The sequence below is a fragment of the Genypterus blacodes genome, unplaced genomic scaffold, assembly GCF_046128005.1.
Source record: "Genypterus blacodes isolate CSIRO-AG114 ecotype Tasmania unplaced genomic scaffold, CSIRO-AGI_Gbla_v1 ptg000030l_1, whole genome shotgun sequence".
Taxonomy (NCBI): Eukaryota; Metazoa; Chordata; class Actinopteri; order Ophidiiformes; family Ophidiidae; genus Genypterus; species Genypterus blacodes.
This window is the reverse complement of record NW_027466843.1, coordinates 2,108,091-2,125,398: the sequence shown is the minus strand read 5'-3', so window position 1 is coordinate 2,125,398 and position 17,308 is coordinate 2,108,091. Positions and strand designations below refer to the sequence as shown.

The window sequence follows — 17,308 nt, the reverse complement described above, 5'->3', positions numbered from 1 at the left end:
CAAACGGCAATTACTAGTGTCCCAAAAAAAAAAGTCATTTAATTTCCAAAATTAAAAGGTGAAAGATTAAGCAAACAGCATTATAGGCTTTGGTGGAGAGGAGTATGATTCCAGTGTGTAAAATTAATCCAAAATGTCAATATAAACATGAGGTTTTAAGAGATATGAACCGTCACTATATCGCCATTTGTACACCTGCAGTGATGTACATTAACTTCACCATGTTCCACTCTTCAAAGCATTTCCATATTTTACTCAAATTAGTAACTGACAGGCTGATAAACGCAACCCTAAAAGGCCATTAAATATATTCATTAAAATGGACGGCATTAAAGGTTAACTGACAATCATTCCCTGCGGTTAGCAGGGTTAATGTTTGTACCGCTGATGTACCTCAGAATAGCAGTAATACCTTTACCATACATGTATGCATAGTCTTATACTGATATTCAGCTTGTGAAAGCTTTAAAATGTGCCAATATGCGTGTTGGTGTCATACAAACAAGTCTTATATCTGTAGTGGCTGTGTAGATGTAACAAAGCATGTCCTTATTCTTGAATAGCACCTGGTTTGATTCAATCTTTGACCGAGTCGCCAGCTGCATCACAAAATACTCAAAAAGTTCAATTTCCTGTAGTCAAAGACAGATGCTGAAATTTTGCAGACTGGAGATGGAACTTGGGTCAGTAGATTCTAATCTTAATGTTGTTAAAGTTAGCGTTTTAAATATGTAGAGGTTGGCACTGCTTTTCATGTAACAAACAGGAGTTATGATACCAGTAGCTTTGGCAAACAAGTGGACCAATTCCCCAAACCCATCAGCCACCTGTCCCATCATCCCAAGAGGAGCTGCTGGCAGATCTACAGTCATGAGTAGAAGTGAAGAAAGACTTCAAGGGAAAGAGTCCCAAATCCTCCAGGTTATTCTCCTGCAGATAGAAGGAATTAAACAAATATTAACTGAAACCGCCATTGGCTACATCTTCTCACACATTTGATTTGACATTCCAATCACAGGAAACTATTGTGGTTATAAAGATTAAAAGCCTCTGTTCTGAAGATGGAAATTATAGAGGATGTTTGCACTGAAGATACAGGAGACGTGTGTGTGTGCGCGCTGAACAGGGCTTCACTGCAGTACCTGAGAATCTGACTCAGTTGTGTACCGTTTTCTGTTGTGTGAACTTTATTCTTGCGTCTGACTCGGCTTGCACAGGTGCATTCTCTCAGGAAAGATGTGTGTGCTGTGAATGTCACTTTTAGATGATAACAGTAAAATGAGGGTTGACTGATAAGTTGGGAACCAGTGTGTCAAGGTGGAGGAATATTACTTTGGAACAATGTAAAGCTGCAGGAGAGTCTGAGCCATCCCGGCCGCAGAACTAAAACACTGTAGTTATCCGAATGGCTCGACACCATTTGGGTAAAGAAGGATTTTGCTGTGATTCAGCGGGCCTACCTCAGAACAGAGAGCAGGATTTGGGGGGCCTAAAGGGATTATCGCTGGAGGGCACCCCCATCAGAAGAGGGTCCTTGGAGGCATTCTGCAGACAGAAGTTCCTGAGTTCAGCAGCAGCCTGGGACACCTGCACAGGCAGAACAGAGCCAGAGAACAGCCTCAATGACATATTTACACTGTGTGTAATATTCAACAGGCTGCCGGTCACACTAAACACAAACTAACCGACGCTGCCATCACCTTTGCATACAATTTGCAAGCAAAGGCAGAACCACCTTTCCAATTTGACTTTACATTTAAAATCTCTCAATGTGCGTCTACGCTACAATGTTTAGGAGGCGGTTGTCATTTGCATTAATCTCGCTTAATTGTGTTGTTTCTCTCGCTCATTCGGCACCTAAAGTGGTTATGACTTCGCAAAACAGACTTTAGTTAAGTGGGAAAAGTTGTTAACCAGTAACTGGCAGACTTTAGTTGGACTTCGGTCAACAGAAACCAGTTTAAATGTCATGTCGGGTGGTTTGACAGCGCGCTGGGATGAAGCTACACTGCGACAGTCCCGCTGTGTCACATACTCAAGAGTTCGTCTTCGCCATTCAACAGCTAAGGCTCCGTCTTCCGCGTTCAGGACTTCATACCTTGATCCTCCGGACACTGGCTTCTAGCCGGAGCTGCTTCACGGACCGCTGAGCGATAATCAAGCTGTTGCTGGAGTTGTTGTTGGACATGGCGACGGCGGAGAAAAGTTGCTAGGTTGGTGTAGTAGATAAACTGTCACAACACGGAAATGGACCACAAGTCGAAACCCCCGAACCAGACTGGAGACAGTGTCAGCCGATAACTCCGCCCCCTCCGTAGCAACAAGACATTCTGTATGGCGCGCGGCCCGTCCTTTATATAGCGGTAGTGTAGCCGCGCCCCCTTCGGCGTACGTTGATCTCTGTTTAGCAGAATGGCCTTCAGCTGGCACTCATCGATTAGCTCCCACCAACTGGCCAAACGTCTTATTTTGCGTATATATGACCAAGGGGAGATTTCTCGCATTTACAAACAGTTTCACAAGCAGTGTGAATGGATTTTTTCACAAATGTATAGCCACTGAATGCTCTGTCTGTGTGTCATGAAATTATCAAGGTAATTCACTTAAAAGAGAGACACACCAGCAGTTTGTTCTCAACGGGTGGAAAATCAAATTCTTCATTTAGCCCTTTTGCCAAAAATGTACAAAAAAATCCAATGTGATATTGCAGGATTGTTTTATTCAAAGCAGCCGTCTCATGTTGACTGTTGGACAATGGTGGGAAATACATTTTAAATCCTGAAATGGACTTATATACTGACACACATATGTTATTATATATTGATTATTTTTCATGGATATATAAAGAACAAAAGCAGAAGGAAGAAGCAGAAACATATTTGCAACTTCATTTTATTGAAAGTCATGTATTGATTTGGATTCAAACACAAAATCTACAAAAGCTCTATCAGCTCTACACATACAGTAGATATACAGTACATGTTGAGTAACTAGTGAGCTAGAACTGAATCACTGTGCAAACATTCATATATATATGTGTGTGCATATGTGTGGATAGTAAAGATTGTTCTATGCAAGATAAAGCAAAGTTAAATCAGTAATTATCTTCTGCATTATAAATGAAAAACATGTTGAACCATTATCATATCACAATATGCGATGTGTTTGCATTGTGTAGTTTGTCGGCTCACTCCAGTAACTAGTGCCCTGAAGAAGCAGAAGGGACAATAAAACAGGGTTATCAATCTGTTACATGTCATTGTGCAGAGACATCAGTACTAAGACCACAATGTCATAAGTCAAGTTATAACTCACAGTTGATTGGTCCAACGGTGACGAGTTCAATGAGCACAGAACTGGAAAGAGAGCGGCGTGATCTCCTCGTGCAGGCCTGGAATGGGGTAAGAATGAAAAGAGAGAACGTCAAATTTGAGCACTGATTATAGATTGATTTAACTATGAGGGTTGTTTTGTGACTCACTGGGACACAGGAAGACCTTCTCTGGTCACACAGACTGAGGCTACAGTGGAGGAAGATGTCTTGATATTCATTCTGGAGCAGGAAGACCAGGGCAGAGAAACGAGCCTGGAGGGACAAGCCGCTCCTGACCACTGACACCTGTCTCAGGTCTGTGGGACACCTGGCAGGGAGGGCGAACAGGGTCATCAGGTCCCCATTTCCTTGATCCTCCCAACCACCTTACTCATACCAGCATCCTCTTTTCCTCCTTCCCCTCACCCCCATTATCCAACCATTTACCCAACTCATCCCATCAATCTCTCATCCCTCCCTGTAGCTCTATCTTCAGAGCAATTGTTGTGGCATGGTGGTTCTTGCTTCCATAGTTAGCATTTCATCTAGATTAGATATTATCCACATTACTGATGTTCCATATTCTCTCTGGGCTCAAACCAGCTGCTGGAGAAAAGGGACACATACTTGTTCTGGATGAGAAAGTATCTCATGGAGTCATTGGGGTTCGATGAAGGAGTGGCATAACAGTCCTCCAGAACAACTGCAAAGCTCGGCTCACTCTCCTCCACTGAGACACCCACATGCAGGGCTGAGTCCACTGGCAGGGAGACTCGGCCTGCTGGATAGGGCGTAGTAAAGTTGGAATAGCGGAAAAGAGACATGGAGGCTCTGGCTCTGGAACCTGTGCCTGAAATACCACCCACAGACCTGTGAAGAGAGCAAGCTCTGTCTGTATTATCACAAACCATCTCAAACACTTACCATCAGAAGATACAAACATGTAAACTTAATGAGATGTTGCCCTTGAAACTGGACAAACATACATATCTTAAAATCCCCCAACACAAATCTCATTTTTGGCTTTTCTGTGCAAGGTTGAAAGATGTGTTACACGTTTCAAGTGGCTGCTCAGTATTCTTTTAACATATCTAAACTTGAGTAATCAACTTACTGCAGGTACGGTCTGATAGCCACATTTAAGCTGGCGTGTGTTTCCAGGGGATAGGCACAGGAGAAGGGCAAAGTCATGGCAACGGTGAAGGATGCATCGCTTCTATGGTAGATGAACAAAGAGTTGGAGTAGATGGCGTGTGTGCTGTTGGTCTAAAAAAAAGAAGAAATAAACGATATAAACAGTTATCTATGATGATGAAGGTGTTCTGAAGCTGATTCTGAAATCTAACAGATAACACGTCATAGTAGCCATGATATAGATTCATAGGACTCAGAAGTAAAATATTCACCATCAGTACGTTTCCACAGCTTCCTGCCCGGCGCTCAACTTCAAACCACACTATACCATCATGGACTCTGACATAGGTGCAGTTGCGCATTACCAGATGACCAGAGAATGGATCCAAACCAGAGGACTCTGTACCAGCCAAATACAGGCCTACTTTAAGTTGATCACGGCCACAAATAAGCTCTGAGGCCAGGGGAGGAGGATCATGGGCTGGAGAGTGAGGGAGAAAGAGGAGGAGAGAGTAAGCATACATGAGGAGAAGTAAGAGAAGACATTTTGAAAGGAACAGCAAAGAATTGGATGGAAAACCTACATTCTAGTTACTAGTTACTAGATACTTTTTTAATACTTTTATTAATCAATACTAGATACTTTTATTAATCATACTTTTATTAATTCATACACTGTCCCCCATTGTTCATTATTTGATACCCCATAAATTGTGAGATTTCAGTGCCTTTATCTGTTTATCTAATTCAGTACCTTCACAGACGACACCAGCATCCTCATGGTGACCACAGTTGTGGGATCCGACTCCGAGGTGGCTGCACTGTGTGAGCTCTGTTTCGCTTCCTGTGCACCCGACATCATCCAACCAGATGGGTCCCCTTCCTTGTCCAAAACGTGCTTGATGTGGTGCTGACAGAACCCTGCCACAGCCCAGCTGTCTACACACAACCTGGGCATCAACCAGATCCCAGTGGTCATCGCACACCGTTCCCCACTGCCCATTGTGGAAGATCTCCAATCTGCCGGAGCAGGAGCCGTTTCCTCCATTGGCCAGACGGACCTGCCCCTCAACTGCTGTACTGTCATCTGGCACTGCTGTGTTGCTGATTGGGGGGGCTGATGTTTGGGTGATGCTGGTCGTTTGGCTTACTTCAGGTGTGGGTGTAGGTTCTGTTATGTTGATCTCTGTTCACAATGAAAACAACAAGATGCAACTGTTACTACAATGTGTTAATCTTCTAGAGAGTGAGTGAGAAAGAGGAGAGAGTAAGCATACTTGAGAAGAAGTAAGAGAAGACATTTTGAAAGGAACAGCCAAGAATTTGATGGGAAACCTACATTCTAGATACTAGATACTAGATAGATACTAGATACTTTTATTAATACCTTTATTAATCGATACTAGCTACTTTTATTAATCGTACTTTTATTAATTCACACACTGTCCCCTACTGTTCATTATTTGATACCACATAAATTCTGAGACTTCAGTGCCTTTATCTGATTATCTAATTCAGTACCTTCACAGACGACACCAGCATCCTCACGGTGACCACAGTTGTGGGATCCAATCCCGAGGTGGCTGCACTGTGTGAGCTCTGTTTCGCCTCCTGTGCACCCAACATCATCCAACCAGATGGGTCCTCCTCCCTGTCCAAACTCTGCACTCGATGATGCTGACAGTGCCGTGCCGCAGCCCAGCTGTCGACAAACCACTCGGGCATCATTCAGGTCCCAAGCGTCATCACACACTGTCCCCCATTGTCCATTATGGAAGACCTCCACTCTGCCAGAGCAGCGGTTGTTGGAGTTGACCAGCCTCACTGGAAAACCAGCTAAAAGAAAGACAGTCCACACAGTATCACTGAAGGGGGACCCAGATTTCACAAAAACGATGTTGTGAGATGCTATGATACCCTATAAATTGTGAGACTTCAGTTCCTTTATCTGTTTATCTAATTCAGTACCTTCACAGACGACACCAGCATCCTCAGAGTGAGCACAGTTGTGGGATCCGACCCTGAGGTGGCTGCACTGTGTGAGCTCTGTTTCGCTTCCTGTGCACCCGACATCATCCAACCAGATGGGTCCACTGCCTTGTCCAAAACCTGCATGATATGGCGCTGACAGAACCCTGCCACAGCCTAGCTGTCTACACACAACCTGAGCATCAACCAGATCCCAGTGGTCATCACACACTGTCCCCCACTGCCCATTGTGAAAGATCTCCACTCTGCCGGAGCAGGAGCCGTTTCCTCCATTGGCCAGACGGACCTGCCCCTCAACTGCTGTACTGTCATCTGGCACTGCTGTGTTGTTGATGGGGGGGGCTGATGTTTGGGTGATGCTGGTCGTTTGGCTTACTTCAGGTGTGGGTGTAGGTTCTGTTATGTTGATCTCTGTTCACAATGAAAACAAGATGCAACTGTTACTACAATGTGTTAATCTTCTACTTTACCTCTCTCTCCAGAGGTTCAAACAGACCGAGCCAGTCCCCAAGATTGAGGATTAAAGCAAAGTGCCACAAACCCAAAGCTATAGAATGATTTAACCTTAAATATTAAACTAGCTGACTCAACTTGCATTTTACTTTTAAAGACACATGTTTAAAAGGTTTGTTTTCTCAGATTTTACTGTGGTTCTACCTTTTTATTTATTTTCAGACCTTGGCTCATGTTTTGTCTGTTGTTTCTCACTTTCTAACACTGCGTTTTGGAAATGCTACAAGAATGGAGTGAAAAAGTCTACATATTGTATAAAGACAATAAAAATGGAACCATACCAGCACAGTAAGTAAGACTGCAAGCAGGAGGTTGTGTAAGTTTGTAGACATAGTAGTTTCCAAAGCAGTACTTGATGTGGATGGTATTTTGGCCAAAATAGCAGCAGTCACGATTCCAGTGATTACAGACAGTGCGCTGTACAACTTCAATTGGTCGCGTGGGATTTGGCTGTGTTAACCACATTGGAGCAGCTGTGCCACAGCTGTTCGTTTCTACACACCTATCTGGAATTTGCGCACTGGTTTGCCCCAGGAAGAGGCGATACCAGCCACACCAGGCAACATCTCGGTCACAGTATAGGACACCATTGGGAAACCTACATTCACAAACTACACCAGCATCTTCACTATGAACACAGTTATGGGCCCCAAACTCTTGATGTCAGCAGTCTGTTATTGATGGTTCATTTCCAAAACAGCCAACATTATCTAACCAGATGGGTCCTCTTCCCTGTCCAAACTGTGCTCTCGATGGTGCTGACAGTGCAGTGCTGCAGCCCAGCTGTCAACAAAGCACTCGGGCATCATTCAGGTCCCAGCCGTCATCACACACTGTCCCCCATTGTCCATTATTTGATACCGTATAAATTGTGAGACTTCAGTACCTTCACAGACGACACCAGCATCCTCATGGTGACCACAGTTGTGGGATCCGACCCCTGGGTGGTTGCACTGTGTGAGCTCTGTTTCGCTTCCTGTGCACCCGACATCATCCAACCAAATTGGTCCTTCACCCTGTCCAAACTCTGCACTCGATGATGCTGACAGTGCCGTGCCGCAGCCCAGCTGTTGACAAACCACTCGGGCATCATTCAGGTCCCAGGCGTCATCACACACTGTCCCCCACTGTTCATTATGGTAGACCTCCACTCTGCCAGAGCAGCGGTTGTTGGAGTTGACCAGCCTCACTGGAAAACCAGCTTAAAGAAAGACAGTCCACACAGTATCACTGATGGGGGGGACAGGTTTCACAAAAACGATGTTGTGAGATGCTTCGATACCCTATAAATTCGGAGACTTCAGTTTCTTGATCTGTTTATCTAATTCAGTACCTTCACAGACGACACCAGCATCCTCAGAGTGAGCACAGTTGTGGGATCCGACCCCGAGGTGGCTGCACTGTGTGAGCTCTGTTTCGCTTCCTGTGCACCCAACATCATCCAACCAGATGGGTCCTTCACCCTGTCCAAACTCTGCACTCGATGATGCTGACAGTGCCGCGCCGCAGCCTAGCTGTCGACAAACCACTCGGGCATCATTCAGGTCCCAGGCGTCATCACACACTGTCCCCCACTGTTCATTATGGTAGACCTCCACTCTGCCAGAGCAGAGGTTGTTGGAATTGACCAGCCTCACTGGAAAACCAGCTAAAAGAAAGACAGTCCACACAGTATCATTGATGGGGGACACAGATTTCACAAAATCAATGTTGTGAGATGCTTTGATACCCTATTGCTTGTAAGACTTCAGTGCCTTTATCTGTTTATCTAATTCAGTACCTTCACAGACGACACCAGCATCCTCAGAGTGAGCACAGTTGTGGGATCCGACCCCGAGGTGGCTGCACTGTGTGAGCTCTGTTTCGCTTCCTGTGCACCCGACATCGTCCAACCAGATGGGTCCACTTCCCTGTCCAAACTCTGCACTCGATGATGCTGACAGTGCCGCGCCGCAGCCTAGCTGTCGACAAATCACTTGGGCATCATTCAGGTCCCAGGCGTCATCACACACTGTCCCCCATTGTTCATTATGGTAGACCTCTACTCTGCCCGAGCAGCGGCTGTTTGAGTTGACCAGCCTCACTGGAAAACCAGCTAAAAGAAAGACAGTACACACAGTATCACTGATGGGGGACACACGTGATCAGAGTGAGTATACTACACTGATTTGGTGGAGACAGAGAACTCTTTGGAAATCTCACTGTAAGATTTGAATATATTTGTACAGCAGCAAGACAACAAATATACATTTACCTGCTTTTGCATCATGAAATTACATCCGAGTTTGAACTATATGTAAAGCCACATGATAGGAAATGTAGGGGAAAATTGAAAGAGAAAATTTAAATTTGTCATTAATGTAAATCTGACAATTTAGAGAAATGTTCGTTGATAAATCTGTTTGGGAAAACATTTAGTCAAGGTTGAGGTTGTTAATGGAATCTCGCTGTACTTGATACATTTAATGGCAATAAATGTCCCCTGAATAAAAATGCTCAAATAAAATTGCAAAGCTTTAGAAAAGTTGAATAAGGAAAATAGATTCACCTAAGGTGCTTCCTGTCAAAGCCTGCAGAACCAGGAGTAAAAACATCCTCCCATGTATGATCACCATGGGCCACATCCTGCTGCAAAGGGATACAAAAATAAAATATCAATGACGAGCAAATGTTAATGACAACCACACCAATTGCACACTAAACTGAAATGGTCCATGAAATGATAGTGACTTGCACCACTTACCTACCTGTTCGCCAATGCAGCAGGGTGTCGAATTGTCAACAAAACCACCATTCTGTGAGAATTTATAACCCAACAGAGTGAAACATAATACTAACATTACAAGTAACATTATATTTTCCATCTCACACTTCCTCATTTCTGGTATTGAATTGGTGCTTTCTTCTGTTACCAGAACATAGGGATGTTGCACCATTGGCAACAGAAAGTTGGCGATGGTGCAGAGCCTATGGAGATGCTGATGGTGAAGTGAAGGTGTGAATGATGAATCTTTTGTCTGACTTGTCCCATTCTGAGGCAGCCTGGTAGATCATTACTCAGTCTGCCCACAGTCTTATGTACCACAGTCCAGATGATGGATGCAGAGGTCACAGTCAGTGCATGACACAGAGGACTGATTGCTGTTGACTTGTGGCTTGAGTGAAAGTAGGACGAGTATTATTCCAAAAGGTTTGATGAACACAACTCATCATTGTGGGATAATAGTGTAAACATTTATTATGATTTCCTCTCTGAATGGAATTTACCCAAAGGCTGAGTGATTGGTGGATGACTGCACAGTTTGTGCGTACTGGCATCAATCCGATTCCATCCTCAGTGTGTATGAGATCATTGGTAAATGGTAAAAAGCATGTTTTATTTTTACTGTGCATTCCCAGTAACCAAAAACAGACATAAATATGAGCTGAATGTAATAAAAATGCTGTTTCTGCAGATGGACACGAAGCATATTACAAGAAGTGAACGTTTTACAGACGTGGCAGGTACACCGTTTCCATCTGCTGGGAATTGAATCGTGATGACTCCTCCTGTGTAACATGGAAGGTGTCCAACATCGTCTGCCACGCAACGTGGCAGACAGCAACTCGTTCCTTGGAGGTAGGCTATCACATTAACTGGGCTGAGACCCAAATGTCTGGCACCGCAGTACGAGATGTCACTGATCCTGGCACCACAGCACTGCGGCAGGGCAACGTCAGAACTCACGCGTGTGAGTGGACAGTTGATGTGTCGACCCATTTCTGGAGACCAATGGTTACCTTGGTGACAGCAGGAGGAATCACTGCTGCGCCAACACCAGCGCTGTCCAACTCCTTACTTCATTAAAACTCATCGAATTCTCAGCTCGACTTTTCCTCATTTCCTCACCAATTCAACAAACGCACAGAGGACTCTCTGCTCAGTCCTTGTCAACATGGTTAGGCGAAGAAAAGTTGCTAGGTTGGTAAAGATAAACTGTCACCACACAGAAGAGAAGAGATTCTGTTTGCACGTGGCACGTCCTTTAAATAGCGGTAGTGTAGCCATGCCACCTTCTGTGTTAATTGATCTCTGTTTAGCAGAATGGCCTTCAGCTGGCAGTCATCGATTAGCTCTCACCACCTGGCCAAACGTCTTATTTTGCATAATATAGACAAAGGGGAGATTTCTCGCATTTACAAACAGTTTCACAGGCAGTTTGAATGGAGTTTTTCAAAAAATGTATGGCCACTGAATGCTCTGTCTGTGTGTCATGAAACTATCAAGGTAATTCACTTAAAAGAGAGACACACCAGCAGTTTGTGTTCAACGGATGAAAATTGTTTAATGCAGGTGATGTGAACTGTTCCGAAAGACAAAGGCCCCACAAGCACCTAACTCAACCATCCATAAAGGAAACTGGGCCCTGGGCCACACTCTATTGGCCCAGACAATAACAGACCATAAAAAATGGTGGAAAATAAATTTCTTCATTTAGCCCGTTTGCCAAAAAAGAATATAAAAATCCAATGTGATATTGCAGGATTGTTTTATTCAAGCTAGCGGTCTCATGTTGACTGGTGGACAATGGTGGGAAATATATTTAATCCTGAAATGGACGTATATTGTGACACACATGTGTTATTATATATTGATTATTTTTCATGGATATATAAAGAACAAAAGCAGAAGGAAGAAGCAGAAACATATTTGCAACTTCATTTTATTGAAAGTCATGTATTGATTTGGATTCAAACACAACATCTACAAAAGCTCTATCGTACACATACAGTAGATATACAGTATATGTTGAGTTATTAGTGAGCTAGAACTGAATCACTGTGCATACATTAATAGATGTGTGTGCATGTGTTTGGATAGCAAAGATTGTTTTATGCAATGTTAAATCAGTAATTATCTTCTGCATTATAAATGAAAAACAAATTGAACCATCATCATATCACAATATGCGATGTGTTTGCATTGTGTAGTTTGTCGGCTCACTCCAGTAACTAGTGCCCTGAAGAAGCAGAAGGGAAAATAAAACAGGGTTATCAATCTGTTACATGTCATTGTGCAGAGACATCAGTACTAAGACCACAATGTCATAAGTCAAGTCATAACTCACAGTTGATTGGTCCAACGGTGAGGGGTTCAATGAGCACAGAACTGGAAAGAGAGCGGCGTGATCTCCTCGTGCAGGCCTGGGACGGGGTAAGAATGAAAAGAGATAATGTCAAATTTGAGCACTGAAAAGAGATAATGTCAAATTTGAGCACTGATTATAGATTGATTTAACTATGAGGGTTGTTTTGTGACTCACTGGGACACAGGAAGACCTTCTCTGGTCACACAGACTGAGGCTACAGTGGAGGAAGATGTCTTGATATTCATTCTGGAGCAGGAAGACCAGGGCAGAGAAACGAGCCTGGAGGGACAAGCCGCTCCTGACCACTGACACCTGTCTCTGGTCTGTGGGACACCTGGCAGGGAGGGCGAACAGGGTCATCAGGTCCCCATTTCCTTGATCCTCCCAACCACTTACTCATACCAGCATCCTCTTTTCCTCCTTCCCCTCACCCCCATTATCAAACCATTTACCCAACTCATCCCATCAATCTCTCATCCCTCCCTGTAGCTCTATCTTCAGAGCAATTGTTGTCGCACGGTGGTTCTTGCTTCCATAGTTAGCATTTCATCTAGATTAGATATTATCCACATTACTGATGTTCCATATTCTCTCTGGGCTCAAACCAGCTGCTGGAGAAAAGGGACACATACTTGTTCTGGATGAGAAAGTATCTCATGGAGTCATTGGGGTTCGATGAAGGAGTGGCATAACAGTCCTCCAGAACAACTGCAAAGCTCGGCTCACTCTCCTCCACTGAGACACCCACATGCAGGGCTGATCCCACTGGCAGGGAGACTCGGCCTGCTGGATAGGGCTTAGTAAAGTTGGAGTAGCGGAAAAGAGACATGGAGGCTCGGGCTCTGGAACCTGAGCCTGAAATACCACCCACAGACCTGTGAAGAGACTTGTGTATTATCATCAAACCATCTCAAGCACATACCAGAAGAAAAAAATACAAACATGTAAACTTAACAAGATGTTGCCCCTGAAACTAGACGAACAATACATATCTTAAAATCCGCCTACACAAATCTTATCGATGGCTTTTCTGTGCAAGGTTGCAAGATGTGTTACACGTTTCAAGTGGCTGCTCAGTATTTAAAAAGGCAATTAATGTGATTAGTCAACTTACTGCAGGTACGGTCTGATAGCCACATTTAAGCTGGCGTGTGTTTCCAGGGGATAGGCACAGGAGAAGGGCAAAGTCACGGGAACAGTGAAGGATGCATTGCTTCTATGGTAGAGGAACAAAGAGTTGGAGTAGATGGCGTGTGTGCTGTTGGTCTAAAAAAAAGAGGAGGAATAAACGATCGGTCATCTATGATGATGAAGGTGTTCTGAAGCTGATCCTGAAATCTAACAGATAACACGTCATAGTAGCCATGATATAGATTCATAGGACTCAGAAGTAAAATATTCACCATCAGTACGTTTCCACAGCTTCCTGCCTGGTGCTCAACTTCAAACCACACTATACCATCATGGACTCTGACATAGGTGCAGTTGCGCGTTACCAGATGACCAGAGAATGGATCCAAACCAGAGGACTCCATACCAGCCAAATACAGGCCTACTTTAAGTTGATCACGGCCACAAATAAGCTCTGAGGCCAGGGGAGGAGGATCATGGGCTGGAGAGTGAGGGAGAAAGAGGAGGAGAGAGTAAGCATACATGAGGAGAAGAAAGAGAAGACATTTTGAAGGGAACAGCCCAGAATTTGATGGGAAACCTACATTCACAAACAACACCAGCATCTTCAGTATGAGCACAGTTATGGACCCCAAACCCTCGATGTCGGCAGTCTGTTATTGATGGTTCATTTCCAAAACAGCCAACATCATCCAACCAGATGGGTCCTCCTCCCTGTCCAAAAGGTGCTCTCGGTGGTGCTGACAGGGCCGTGCCGCAGCCCAGCTGGCGACAAACCACTCGGGCATCATTCAGGTCCCAGGCGTCATCACACACTGTCCCCCACTGTTCATTATGGTAGACCTCCACTCTGCCAGAGCAGCGGTTGTTGGAGTTGACCAGCCGCACTGGAAAACCAGCTAAAAGAAAGACAGTCCACACTGTATTACTTATGGGGGACACAGGTTTCACAAAAACGATGTTGTGAGATGCTTTGATACCCTATAAATTGTGAGACTCAGTGCCTTTATCTGTTTATCTAATTCAGTACCTTCACAGACGACACCAGCATCCTCATGGTGACCACAGTTGTGGGATCCGACCCCTAGGTGGCTGCACTGTGTGAGCTCTGTTTCGCTTCCTGTGCACCTGACATCATCCAACCAGATGGGTCCCTTTCCTTGTCCAAAACGTGCTTGATGTGGCGCTGACAGAACCCTGCCACAGCCCAGCTGTCTACACACAACCTGAGCATCAACCAGATCCCAGAGGTCATCACACACCGTCCCCCACTGCCCACGCTGGAAGATCTCCACTCTGCCAGAGCAGGAGCCGTTTCCTCCATTGGCCAGACGGACCTGCCCCTCAACTGCTGTGTTGCTGATGGGGGAGGCTGATGTTGGGGTGATGCTGGTCGTTTGGCTTACTTCAGGTGTGGGTGTAGGTTCTGTTATGTTGATCTCTGTTCACAATGAAAACAACAAGATGCAACTGTTACTACAATGTGTTAATCTTCTACTTTACCTCTCTCTCCAGAGGTTCAAACAGACCGAGCCAGTCCCCAAGATTGAGGATTGAAGCAAAGTGCCACAAACCCAAAGCTATAGAATGATTTAACCTTAAATATTAAACTAGCTGACTCAACTTGCATTTTACTTTTAAAGACACATGTTTAAAAGGTTGATTTTCTCAGATTTTACTATGATTCTACCTTTTTATTTCAGACCTTGGCTCATGTTTTGTCTGTTGTTTCTCACTTTCTAACACTGCGTTTTGGAAATGCTACAAGACTGCTGTAAAAAAAACTGCATATATATTTATGCATAATGTATAAAGACAATAAAAATGGAACCATACCAGCACAGTAAGCAAGACTGCAAGCAGGAGGTGGTGTAAGTTTGTAGACATAGTAGTTTCCAAAGCAGTACTTGACGTGGATGGTATTTTGGCCAAAATGGCAGCAGTCACGATTCCAGTGATTACAGACAGTGCGCTGTACAACTTCATTTGGTCGTGTGGGATTTGGCTGTGTTAACCACATAGGAGCATGTGTGCCACACCTGTTCATTTCTATACACCTATCTGGAATTTGCGCACTGGTTTGCCCCAGGAAGAGGCGATACCAGCCACGCCAGGCAACATCTCGGTCACAGTGTATGACACCATTACTGTTATTTATTGAACGCCAGTCATCATTCAGTACAGTGTAGTGCTCGCATGGGTCAAGACAACGAGCGCTGCCATTAACATTAACGCAATCCATGCCGAGGGGACAAGCAGTATCTCCACAGTAAAACTGGACTGAGCGGGAGACGGCACGCAGGTTTGGTCCGGATCCACCACTTGACGGAGGCAACACGCATTCAAAGGAACCTGGTGTGTTCAGACAGACCTGAGGTCGATCACAGGGAAGATCCGGGAGGGAACATTCATCAGTGTCCACACAACCCATTTCTGGAGACCAATGGTAACCTTGGTGACAGCAGGAGGAGTCGCTGCAGAGTTCAACATTGTAACAGGTGACGCCGTCGCCTACAAATCCATCCTTACAGACACAAGAGAACAACTTGCTGATGAAAGTCTCGCCTCGATCAGCCGACTCCTGGCAGGAGGATTCATCATGACATGAATCGCAGCTGAGGACGGCTGTCCCTGTGAGAAGAGCAAAGCATTTGCAAAATAAGCAAGTACATTAATTAAAATACTGTGCTTAAATACACCTTGAGGTACTTTGAAGTATTTTTTCATACAAGACACTTGTATCCAACCAATCACATGCAATACTATAATAACCTGCACCTGAAACCTGATTTTTGTTGGCCACAGTGCTAAAAGCCGCATTTTTTTAATTTAGGGAGATTTTCATCCTTCAGCCCCCAAAATGAGAGATCATAACTCTATCATTATTGTTCAGAATTGTCTGTTCTTGTGCCTTAACATTTCATTTCAGTATCATTTCTTTAAATGTTTCAGTACACTTTCCACAGATTCTTATTTTCTTTCACCACATTTCACTATTAATACTTTTTTCGCTTCACAAAGTAGAATTTGGATAATAAAATGTAAACTCATAAATGCAAATCTGACAATTTTAAGAAATATTCTTTGATAAATCTGTGTTGGACAACATTAAGTTAAGGTTTTTCATGGAAACTCATTGTACCTGATACATTGAATGGCATTAAATCTCCCCTAAATGAAATTGCAAAGCTTTAGAAAAGTTGAAGAAGAAAAATAGATTTACCTAAGGTGCTTCCTGTAAAAGCCTGCAGAAAAAGGAGTAAAAACATCCCACGATGTATGATCATCACCAGCCACATCCTGCTGAAAAAGGATAAAAACTAGATGTTGATGACGAGCAACACCAACTGCACACTAAACTGAAATGGTCCATGAAATGAAAGTGACTTGCACCACTTTACCTACCTGTTTGGGAATCCAGCAGGTCGTCAAATTGTTGAAGAAAGCACCAATCCGTGAGAATTTATAACCCAACAGAGTTATTTATTAATCAAAATATAAAAAAGGATCAAACAGGACGGAAGAACATTAATATTAGACCTGGTTTATTTTAACAGTTTAAAGTTCTTGGTCAATATTTTCTATTGGTTCCTGTCCACAAGTTTGCACATTCCAGGATCCATGTATGTATTTAGTTGCCCTTTATTAACACCTTATGTCAATAGAAATGACTGACGAGGCAGAGAGTACATCAAACATCACAGTTTTTCATTAACTCCTGAGGAGGAAATAATGACATAATAGCTTAAAAACTCTACTTTCATTGCATTTGCTGGTCTTGTTCTCCCTGACAGATGTGATTTAATGGGATTAATATGTCACTTCAATTCAATATTTATTGGAATGATTCTTTGCCTTCCTGTAAATGTCACACCCCCAACATTTTAAATCTTTGACTTGGTGCTTTCTCCTCTTAACAGAACACTGGGGTGTGGTGAGATTACATGGATTTCGCAACACGAGCCTTAAAGACGATGGACGTAGTGAGAGCATGCCCAGACAAAGATGCATAGAAATGTCATAGAAATAAAAATATAAAAATAAGGATCACCACAGGAACCAAGGCTGTTAGTGACATATACAGACACTTTAAATTTGA

General features: G+C 43.8%; 3 protein-coding genes across 3 annotated transcripts; all 3 read right to left on the bottom strand.

Moving 5' to 3' along the window:
* Positions 1-14: 14 nt before the first annotated feature.
* LOC142994741 (guanine nucleotide-binding protein G(I)/G(S)/G(O) subunit gamma-10) lies at positions 15-2,335 on the bottom strand. The gene is made up of 3 exons (XM_076145574.1): positions 2,099-2,335; positions 1,461-1,587; positions 15-930 (listed from the first exon to the last, which is right to left on the bottom strand). The coding sequence occupies exons 1-2, from the start codon at positions 2,186-2,188 to the stop codon at positions 1,462-1,464; spliced, it is 216 nt and encodes a 71-aa protein (XP_076001689.1). The 5' UTR covers positions 2,189-2,335; the 3' UTR covers positions 15-930; position 1,461.
* An 864-nt stretch (positions 2,336-3,199) lies between these two features.
* LOC142994831 (uncharacterized) lies at positions 3,200-7,534 on the bottom strand. The gene is made up of 9 exons (XM_076145705.1): positions 7,231-7,534; positions 6,416-6,847; positions 5,969-6,283; positions 4,720-4,928; positions 4,428-4,579; positions 3,941-4,183; positions 3,482-3,641; positions 3,316-3,391; positions 3,200-3,207 (listed from the first exon to the last, which is right to left on the bottom strand). The coding sequence occupies exons 1-9, from the start codon at positions 7,412-7,414 to the stop codon at positions 3,200-3,202; spliced, it is 1,779 nt and encodes a 592-aa protein (XP_076001820.1). The 5' UTR covers positions 7,415-7,534.
* A 4,101-nt stretch (positions 7,535-11,635) lies between these two features.
* On the bottom strand, positions 11,636-16,656 carry LOC142994727 (uromodulin). Its single transcript, XM_076145554.1, has 11 exons — positions 16,615-16,656; positions 16,433-16,512; positions 15,046-15,840; positions 14,240-14,650; positions 13,794-14,108; positions 13,482-13,690; positions 13,193-13,344; positions 12,711-12,953; positions 12,253-12,412; positions 12,058-12,133; positions 11,636-11,949 (listed from the first exon to the last, which is right to left on the bottom strand). The coding sequence occupies exons 2-11, from the start codon at positions 16,506-16,508 to the stop codon at positions 11,942-11,944; spliced, it is 2,445 nt and encodes an 814-aa protein (XP_076001669.1). The 5' UTR covers positions 16,509-16,512; positions 16,615-16,656; the 3' UTR covers positions 11,636-11,941.
* Between the last annotated feature and the right edge of the window lie 652 nt (positions 16,657-17,308).